This window comes from Opisthocomus hoazin, chromosome 2, assembly GCF_030867145.1.
Source record: "Opisthocomus hoazin isolate bOpiHoa1 chromosome 2, bOpiHoa1.hap1, whole genome shotgun sequence".
NCBI classification, from domain to species: Eukaryota; Metazoa; Chordata; class Aves; order Opisthocomiformes; family Opisthocomidae; genus Opisthocomus; species Opisthocomus hoazin.
Genome location: NC_134415.1, coordinates 52,230,879 through 52,240,888, shown reverse-complemented (window position 1 = coordinate 52,240,888; position 10,010 = coordinate 52,230,879). Strand labels below are relative to the sequence as shown.

At 42.0% G+C, this 10,010-nt stretch overlaps 2 protein-coding genes across 6 annotated transcripts in view; one reads left to right on the top strand and one right to left on the bottom strand.

Annotated features, from left to right (window-relative positions):
• The first annotated feature begins 873 nt into the window (after window positions 1–873).
• Window positions 874–2,185, top strand: LOC104326534 (prolyl-tRNA synthetase associated domain-containing protein 1). The gene is made up of 2 exons (XM_075413614.1): window positions 874–992; window positions 1,748–2,185. Exons 1-2 carry the CDS (start codon window positions 909–911, stop codon window positions 2,183–2,185), a joined length of 522 nt encoding a protein of 173 aa, XP_075269729.1. The 5' UTR covers window positions 874–908.
• Window positions 2,186–7,942: 5,757 nt separating this feature from the next.
• The window catches only part of CCDC88A (coiled-coil domain containing 88A), an 83,116-nt gene continuing 81,048 nt past the window's right edge, over window positions 7,943–10,010 (bottom strand). For all 5 annotated transcript variants that reach the window (XM_075413609.1, XM_075413610.1, XM_075413612.1 and 2 more), the window contains 2 exons: window positions 9,422–9,521; window positions 7,943–8,864 (listed from right to left, as the gene is read on the bottom strand). In XM_075413609.1, coding sequence (XP_075269724.1) covers window positions 9,457–9,521 — 65 coding nt within the window. In that variant the 3' untranslated portion in view covers window positions 7,943–8,864; window positions 9,422–9,456. The remainder of the gene's footprint in view (window positions 8,865–9,421; window positions 9,522–10,010) is intronic.

Below are 10,010 nucleotides of genomic sequence, written 5' to 3'. Positions count from 1 at the left end.
TTTTTAGTGTGCATGACGAACTAGTTTACCTTGGTTTTTCTAGCTTTTTCTTAACTTATTTAACAGCAACGTTTTCAGCAAAGCTGTATACAGGGAACAAGCTAGCACGTGAAATTGCAGTAGGCACCTATACGGAGAATTTAATGGGTACGTGTTTGAGACAAGTACCTGTTTGAAACCAGTATTTGAACCAAAGACAGGTCACACTGGGTGTGAACACCTGGTGTGTGTCAAAGCAATGCATTGTTTTAATGTCACTGTTTTGACAGGGGAAAGAGACAGATGGTTGTAGGGAGCACGAAATACGTTGAGCCGTGCGGGAGGGCAGGTGCAGGAGTCGCACGGAGAAGCAGTATGGAATTTGTTCTCCAGCTCGGCGAGGCCGAAGCACGGCAGGAGGCCACCCGTGGGGCTGTAAGACGGGAGGGACAGCCAGGCTCTTCTGCCCCGAAGCAGCCAGCCAGCCCGGGGAGCTCGCCTCGGCCCCTGCTGAAGCAGGGCGGGAGGCGGCAGGCTGCCCGGCACCGCGTCCCGCCGGGTGTTCTCTCCACAGACGGAGACCTCACAGCCCCGCCCGGCGTTTGGCGTTAACGGACGGCCTCCGCGCTGGCTCCGAGCTCCCCGCTCTCAGTCCGGCCTGACGGCCAAGACTGCCACTTTCCGAGTGCGCTCGCTGAACCCCGGCCGGCCGATCGCCCCAGGAGGGGCGCAGGCCGAGCGAGCTAGGCGGGTCCCGGCCCCGGCCGGTCGAGGGGCCAGCGCGCCCACCGCGACCCCAAGCCAGCGGCACAGCTGCCGCCACCTCAGGGCGGCCGGCGCGCCCTCCCCGCAGGGCGCTGCCCGACGGAAGGGGCGGTGCTGCCGGCGCTGCCCGCCCCTGCGCGCAGCCCCGGCGGAGCGGGGGGGCGATGGCGGCGGCGGAGCTGCGGGAGGCGCTGGGGCAGCGGCTGCGCGACTTGGGCATCGCCACGGTCACCGCCGAGCACCCCCAGGTAGGGGCCACCGCCGCTCCTCGCCGCGGGCCGTGGCGCTGCGCCGGCCCGTTCGCCTTCCGAGGGGGCTGCGGCGGCAGCGTCCCGCCGCGCCGCCTCTCGGCATCCCCCGCGTCTTTTTAAACCCGGAAGTAAAATCCTACGTACGGACACCGCCGTCACCGTTTGGAGCAGGCCACGGGGCAGATTTAGGCCCCGCGCGAGATTTTTTTAGCATAATCAAGTATCGGTACGCAAAGCGTCAGACTCCGCATTTCCTGCTCCAAGGACCTGCAGGGGCTGGGCCTGGCAGGCAGCTCTGTGGGTTTTTCGGGCTACTTTGAGCGCTGTGTTTCTGCCCCCCGGACCCCCCCCGTTCCCCTCCAGTTCCCTGCGGTCCATCCACTTCACCGTGAAGTCGCCAGCATCTAGGGCGCGTTTTCTCACCCCCGGATGGAAGTACACGCGCCACATCACTCCCATTGGTGCCTGTCGTGGAGCCGCAGAAAGGAGTGCTGGCGGGGCCGCCTTTCTGCGTTGCTGAAGAGTGGTATCCTTGCTGTGAACATGAGACAGAAATGATTCGGACAGCATGCAGTAGCAGTATGTCACATTTTATTTGTGTTGTTTTAAAATTTCTTCATGAAAGGGTACAGTTCTTAGGCTGAGTAGAACATTCAATATTTTCTAAGTATTTAACAAAAGATACCTGCCAGTACGCAACTAAAAGTCTGATGGCACGTAAAGCCTCACTCTACACTGATTATCTTTCCCAGGTGTTCACTGTCGAAGAAATGATGCCTCATGTCCAACACATGAAAGGAGGTCACAGTAAAAACCTTTTTCTTAAAGACAAAAAGAAGAAAGGGTTCTGGCTGGTGACTGTTCTGCACAACAGGCAAATCAATTTAAATGATCTTGCTAAAAAACTGGGTGTTGGAAGTGGAAACCTAAGATTTGCTGATGAAAACGCCATGCTTGAAAAACTAAAAGTGGGCCAGGGCTGTGTGACACCCCTAGCCCTCTTCTGTGACCAGGGAGACGTGAGCTTTGTATTGGATGCTGCCTTTCTGGAAGGTGGCCATGAAAAGGTGTATTTTCATCCAATGACAAACTCAGCAACCATGGGCTTAAGCCCCGACGACTTTTTGAAGTTTGTGAGATCAACAGGCCATGATCCCATCATCGTGCATTTTGATGAAGACACCAAGTAGAGGAAGTTCACTTTTCCATTACTAGGCATAGGTTTTGTAGAGCAAAACTGGTGAAAGTATAATTACAAATAAAATCTGTAAAAAAACAGGCTTACTCCTTTATTTTTGCACTTGTGTAAGTTTATATTGTATCATCTAGTGAGAAAAATACTGTCTTTGGGTTATTAGAAGTTTAACAGAATATTCTTAAGAAGACAAAGACATGTTTGCAATCTAACACTAAGTAACCAGTTAAGTAGAAAAGGCATTATTTAAATAATATTACAGTCTTTATTAACAACATGGATGAAACTGGAACTTCCCGTGTGTGGTACTGGCCTTGAAGGTTTAAACTTAAAACGTCATCATGAGGAAATAACAAATTAACTTCAAAGTTATAAAATACCTGTCAGTACACACAGGACAGAGATGCCTAGATTGTACACCTGTACCCGTTTATTCCCTACTACACGTTGCTTTCTTTTTATTATTTTTGCCTAGAAAAAAACCAACTTGGCTACACTACAGAAAAACGCATTTGATTGTCTACATTTTTAGTTGCATTTTCCCACTCACAGTATCCTCCCCTTGGGAAATACTAAGTCTTCTGGTAATTCCCAGATGACACAGCTACTGATCGCCCTGTTAAGGCAGGTGCATGCCTCACCCATTTCTAGAGCCTCTCCAAAACCAGCAGAACACGAGGGAGCCATCTGCCCGCACATGCGGCAGGACGCGAGCCCTGGTACCAGCCTCTCTCCTGGCAGAAGAGCTCTAGCAATAATGTCACTGTGGGTTCTGGACCAGTTGCAATATGGCCTGGTGACACCTGGTGACACCTGGGAGGAAAGTTAATACAACCCGGAACTGCGTTAACTTTTTGTGCACAATTTCTACAGATTTGCGAACCCATGGAGGACGTGCATCTTCTCTGCTCCACTGCACCTTAACCAGCACCTATGGAAATGGAAAGAATAGTACAACAAGGAGCTGTACTTGAGCTTCTCCCTTCAGCAGAAGGGGACTGCACGTACACATATCCACGTGTTTAAGAGGTTGAGGAGAGGCTGATTTGGCTTTCAATAGATGATATATGTTTTGTATAGAAAATATCTACTATCACAGGAACAATACCAGTACATTCTCAACATTACATTTCTAATTCTTTCTCCTCCTCTCTCCTGACTAAATGAATAAAACCCCCTTCAAACAGATTTTGTGTTGAAGAGAGAAGCAGCAGAAGCTCCATGAAGTCCAGTAAACATACTGTTGGCAACGAGTACCCACACAAAACCCAGAGATGAGAGTAGTGAAAACGAGGGACAGAAATCTGAAGATGATGGGGAAAAGGGCTTTTGAACACAGCATGAAAATGTCATGTACAAACTATGCCTAAAAGGCAAGCAATAGCATCAACACAGGCTGAGACAGAATACAAATAATACAGAGTGAAGAAAAAACACACAAAAAGACCTGCGATCTTGGATGACCATTTGCTACTGCATCATGCTAAACAATGGAATACTAACAGTGACAAAGGAAAACACAAGGCAAAAATTAGCTGATTTGACTCAGTTTCATTCTAGATGGCCAAGACAATTATGTGAGAACATCAATATTTGTGTGTTGGGTTTTCTTCTCCTATTAAGAAAATGAAATCTTTAATTCTACAGAACGAACAACTACCAGTAACCGAGTAAGAAAAAGCATCTTCTAGGGCAAGGCAAGTTACTTCACAAACATCCTTACCATAGTTTCCTGTTCTGAAGGATCTGGCACCTGTTCTCAGAGCTGTGATCTGAACGAGAGTACTTGACGATACAGCAGTTTAAATTCTCCCCTCCACCTCAGAAAGACACAAAGCAACCCCATCTATCACGGAAGTCTTCTCAAATGGGAAAGAAGCAACCTAAAAATGTTGAAGCTATAGGAAGAGTCACTAGAAAGATGTCCAGATACCTGTGATTTTGTATTTGCTGTTAAAGACAAGACTGAAAGGAACATCTGGTGTTTGGGAATACTGGGTTGATTCATGAACTCTGGATTGGAAAATGCGTTACTAAATTAGCTAGATAGTGAGATACAGTCTTACCTGTCTTTAAAATTAAAATTTATCTTAGCCTGTGCCTGCTACTCACTCTCCCTCCCCTTTAAGGTTTCCTCTTTGTGGCACCCCCCAAATCCTTTATCACTTAAAAAAAAAATTAAACTTGACTTGTCAAGGTTTTTAAATCCAGAAAGCTTTAAATGTGAAAAACTGCTTTAAAGACATATGCAGAATAGCAGTTTACTATGCTTCACGTATCTTAAAATCTGTACTACCTAAAATTTAACGACCTTTGTCCTCAGAAGAGATTCTGAGACTTGTCTCAGCAAAAATAACGACCAAGCAAAATCAAAGCTTCAAATACTACATCTGGCAAATCTATAATGATTTCTTTTTGTATTTACTTATGAAATTAGTGTCTTTTTTTTAAAAAATAATTTCAAAATAATGTATAGTTAAAAGCTACACAGGTCTACATAAATAAACAACACAAAACAAACTACATGCTGTCCAGAAAAATTCTGCTACAGTTTTATCGGTTTCCTTCCAGAAGAAATACTCACTGAACACATCACCAACTGACCGTAATGCCATTACTTAACACCAATATCCTTCCAGTAACATCAGTTTCCAGAAAAAGTGTGTATAAATGTACACACAAAATAAGAATAAAAATTATTTGGTTTGGCATTTTAATAACATCATTAATAAATGTATACAATGGCAAACATTAAAAAAAATCAGTATGTAAAGGAAATTACAGTTTTAAATAAGAGCTTTTAAAGTTTTGTTTCACATCTAGGTACATTCCTTTAAGGCAGTTTTATTAATATCAAAGCATTATTTACATATACATTATCATCTAACTCTAAAAATGAGCTCCTTTGTTGAGGCTGCATCATGTCTTGGAAAAAGTTAGAAATGATACATGTTGGGAATGTTACTAAATCCTCAGCAGACTATCAGAAAAGTAAATAAAAAATTATATATTGTACAGTACTACAACCTCTTCTGTACTCTTGAACTAGCAGTGACAGATTTGGCAACTCTTGCAGTAAAAAGCTGTGTACTCTTGTCGTAGGCTGTCCAACAGCTGCCGTGTTTTTCCCCTGGAAGTTTATGTTTCAGAAAATGTGAAGCGGCTCCCACATTAAATTAATTTTAAGGGCACAGACTGGAAAGATTAAGAAAGGAACAACAAAATAATTTAAAAACCATCAGAGCACAGAGAACCTCCTGACTGCTCTTCTGCTCTGAAACTTCTTTGCAAAAAGAAGTGCCAGGAGAAGTAGATTCTGATCTCTTAAATGCAAATGTGTCCCCAGGGCTGCTTTTGGCTAATGTAGCAAGTACAACCCCAAATCCCACTCTGGCCTCTGTATTGATGCAGACTAAGCGGGTCAAAACCTGCTTACAACGGCACAGATGGACATTAGCCAGGACTCCGGCACACAAATCTGACCTGCGCTAGACTTTGACCTAGCAGGATGAATTCTGCCCCAAACTCTTGCTGATTCTCTCACACAAGGAAACTCTGCTCAGGTTTTTGGATGAGGGAGGTTCATTTCTAACACACATTATCAGTTAAATAGTAATTGTAAAGTTTGTGACTACACCCTGGCTGTGATTGCACAGACGCTTTAAGGAAGTATAACAATATGCAAAAAGCAAGGGCAGAAGTTGTGATGGGTTATCCTGGGACAAGTCAATGAAGACAGAGAAAAGCTGAGCTAATAAAAGGTCAGGAGGTGCCCGTGTGATGGAACGAGACAGCCACAGGTGGTGAGGGGAGTTAGGTGTGCCCAGCAATGCTCCTCAAAGAGAAGTGCGTGCTGTGCAACAGTCATGGCAATATGCCATTCTTGCCTAATTCCCAAGGTCTTGTAGAATTGACCTCAACACACACAACTGCTCTGATTCTGTGAATACAAACAGCATTTGGCACTACAATTTAAATCTGTTAATTCAAGACACACGTGTTCCTCTAAAAACAGAGTCATTACTAAATGGTTAGGGTTTAATAGTTTGAAATGCATCAGTTCTCTGTTGTCAAAGAGAGCTAGGAGAATCTGGTCACATCACATCCTGAAATGAGTTCGCAAATATCGTAATTTAGAATCAGAAATGTTTTCCTAGTATTTGTAGTATTTTAATTTTTTTTCATAACAGCTATGCCTTTAGTAAGGGCTACCAGCATTCCAGATTTCATATGTTTGCCTATGAAATTCTGTAAAGGCAACTTTTCCTTCCGTCTCCTTGGCTCTGCTTATACTGCAGTACAGGAATGGCACAAAAACACGGCTCGACACCAGATTCTTATTGCTTAGAGCACTTTTCTCCTAGAGCACGTCTGGGCTCCATCTGTCTCCCTTGGTCTTGGGAAAGTAACTCAGCTGTGCCCTGAGCTCTGAGTGTGTACAAGAAACACACAGATTACCCATATACAGGTATACAGGCCCTGACACACTGCACCTCTTCTAGCCACTGCCACCCGTTCCACCCGCAGCTCTGGGGACATCTTGCAGCTGTCACTGCACGGCTTGGAGTGCCCTGAGCCCTCCTCAAAAACATCACAGCATCAGTTACAACATGGGAAATCAATCCAAATGCAACTGAGCTCAGGCTGCCTACAAAACCGCTGTGCAGCTGGATTTCAGGAGTGTGCTGGGCTTCAGACCACTTCTGGGATTGCTAATCTATGTTGATACTCTGAAAAACTCACTGTGCTTCCACTGACATCTGGGGAAATCTTGACACTGAGAATAAGGGACTGGAAATGGATGCTGGTGTGACTTGGTAATCAAAATAAACCAACGATTTTAATGAAATACCAGAAATGTCTTCAGAGGAAGAATGGAAATTCTATATGGTGGAGAGCTGCAAAATTGGTCCTATTTTCACTGAAGAAAAAAACCCGAAAAATTGTTTAAATTCTCCGTGGAAACAACCCCAGGCTGAACCAAGTATTTCTATTGTAAAACTAAAATATTCTGTTTATGTCTAGAACTTCTACCACATTTTATAATAAAAAGTATTTCAGAAGGAAGTCATTTTAAGGAGAAAAAAAAAGAAAAATTTCCCCTTCTAAAGCTTATTGAACTTTACTCTTCTTTCCCCTTTTCAACAAGATTTCAGGAAAATAAAAAAATTACTTGCCCGTATGCTTTCGAACCTGTTGAACTGCATCCTCTCTCCAGTGAAAAATGATTCTGTTCCAACTGTCCCTGACAGCTTGAGGCTTTGTAAGTGATAAAACCTGTAAGCCTCAAGAAACAAGTTGTTATTCAGTTCATGAAGCTGTAGTGGCTCTACCACACAGCAGTGTGATCAACTTGCACGTAGTCTGCAACCTTAGTTCTGCCTGCAAATGTGTCATGCTTATCTTTCCTTAGGTGAATGGACATAGCTGTAGGTGAAAAGTTATCTACGTGCCTGTTGGAAGACAGGACACTAGGGGGTTACACAGTTAACTTAATCCTTTAGAACAGGAATATGAATGTGCTGGTTGGTTTGTAATAAAATAGAATTCTAACAACTCATTCTGGATCTGCTTACAAGTTCACATACACTTCCTTTGAGCTCTCTGCAAATGCTTTCAAGACAACAAATGTATGCAACCACTGAATGTACCAATAACATCTATTGACTTTAATATAAATCAAGAATGAACAAAATGTGTATCACTAATAAAAGATAAACTTAAGGGGAACTGATTGTAAAATGCGTATGATATTATTTACATTTCTTTTTGCCATCAAGAAACCTCCTAAGCCACAGTCAGCTCATGTCAAGAGACAACAATAAAAAAAATTAGTCAGTACACAAACATCGTAAGACAGTCTTATCCTGGAAATGCCATTTGTTGAAAACAGCCTTATAGCAAAATAAAAGTTATAAAAAAATCATACCTGACAACTTCCTGTCAAAAACATCTGAACATATATATGCAGAATAACTTGGGAATGTGAAAAACACAAATGACAATTTCTACGTAATACGATTATCCCAGGACTCCCACTTTTGTTAGTTGTCAAACTTTTTCATGTATGTAAACAAATTTTTCTCTTGCAGTATGCAACAAAAATCAGCATAAACTTTTTGAAGAGCAATTTCATGCAGATTATACTAACCAAATAAGGCAGTGAAGTGCCAGTAAGCTGTGAGGTTTTTGCATCTGTATATACAGTCAATTTCAACAAAATACTACAGCATTTATTTTGGATTTACAGAAGTAAATATAAACTGCTAGTTATGGGTTTTTTTGGCTAATTATTAGCAGAAGCTTAAGCAAAAGAGTGGCTAATTTAATTAACAGAAAATTCAAGAAGTTGTTTTTTTCTCCCCTGGAGTAATTCTTGAGACCTTAAAATTCTTGGTCTTTAGGGAGATGAGAACTGTCCTTTGTTCAGCAGATCTTAACAGTGCAATGTGCAATAACTCCTAAGACCATCTACAAATTTTCGGCAGTAGACTCCAGTAGAGCTCCTTGATTCAAGGAAGGAAAGAACGTAGGTAGGTTTTTATTTCTTGCCTGCTCTAGTCACGAAGAATGTAAAAAATTCCCTTAATTTTTATTAATGATTCCTACAGTCGCTGTCTTGTTACTTCAGATATAAAGGCTTCATACTGAGATACTGAAGGACACTTTTCTCTCTGTGTTCAGTTGAAAGGCAGAAAGAGAAAAGAACATAAGAAAAGCTTAAAGTGTGGAAGTATAACACACAGAGTTAAGTCACTAACAGAACTAACAGCACTAACAGCATGCATCAAAGATGTTTTAATGAAGTCAAGAGAAGGACAGAATGCCAAAGACAAGCTTTATAAAAAGGCAGTTTCCTTGGGAGTATAGAATACTTTGTGTGTTTTGTTAAACTATTCTTTTTGATTTATCTGTCCCTTTCTAAAAACTGACTTCAATATTATTTCTTAATGTGATTTCTTTGAACATTCTTCTCCAAGGGACTAGAAGAATAAAAATAAATGTAATTTTTACAGGCAAAAGGCTAAATGGATGAAGTTCCCCACTCACACAGGCAAAATAACTGCCGTAAAACAACCTGTTCTGGCTTAACTAATAAGCAAGACAGAAGCCAATTAAGCAAGCAGTATTTACATCTGGTTAATGCAATGTGCACTTGTTCTTATATGTAATGCTGTTAGTTTGTTGTAAATGGAATTAATCTCATTTACATTTTGGGCAGGAAACTCACCACTTCGCCCACATCTCATGTAGTGGGTAATAGAATTAGGAGCTTTGTTGCTCCCTAGACCTGCTTTTTGAATTTCTGCTTTCTGGGATAGCTTCCACATCTGCAGAGAAAAGCATTTCATGTTATTTATTGTGTTTATCAGGACATGAAAAAATACCTTCATGCATTAAAATACATTCTACTTATTAGTAGAGCAAAAGGATATAAACACTTTCTCTTTTTTTTTTAGAGGAAAGGACAGAGGAGAGGGACAGAAGAAACTCACTGGAAATACCTACTCAACTACACTCATTAAAATTAATCTTAGCATTCAGAAAAATCAGGTATTATTTTCAAAGCCACAATCAGATATACTTAACTTTTAGATATACTAATCCTAAATTTCTGCCTGTATGAAAAGGAAAAAAAATAAACAATGTAATCAAGGCGGACTGAACCTAGCTGAGAATGTAACTCATCTTTGCACTTTTTGCCTGCTACACATTGACAAAACTGTTCACATTCAATTCTGCAAAACAGAAAATTATCTTTGCATGCAAAAGCCTGAACGTGCAAAATGTAGTATCTTAATTTAGTATCCCCTTAAAGC

Coding starts and splice junctions, on each gene's coding strand:
- LOC104326534 (XM_075413614.1), top strand. CDS start 909: ATGGCGGCGGCGGAGCTGCGGGAGGCGCTGGGGCAGCGGCTGCGCGAC. Junction 993..1,747: donor TCACCGCCGAGCACCCCCAG/GTAGGGGCCACC, acceptor TATCTTTCCCAG/GTGTTCACTGTCGAAGAAAT.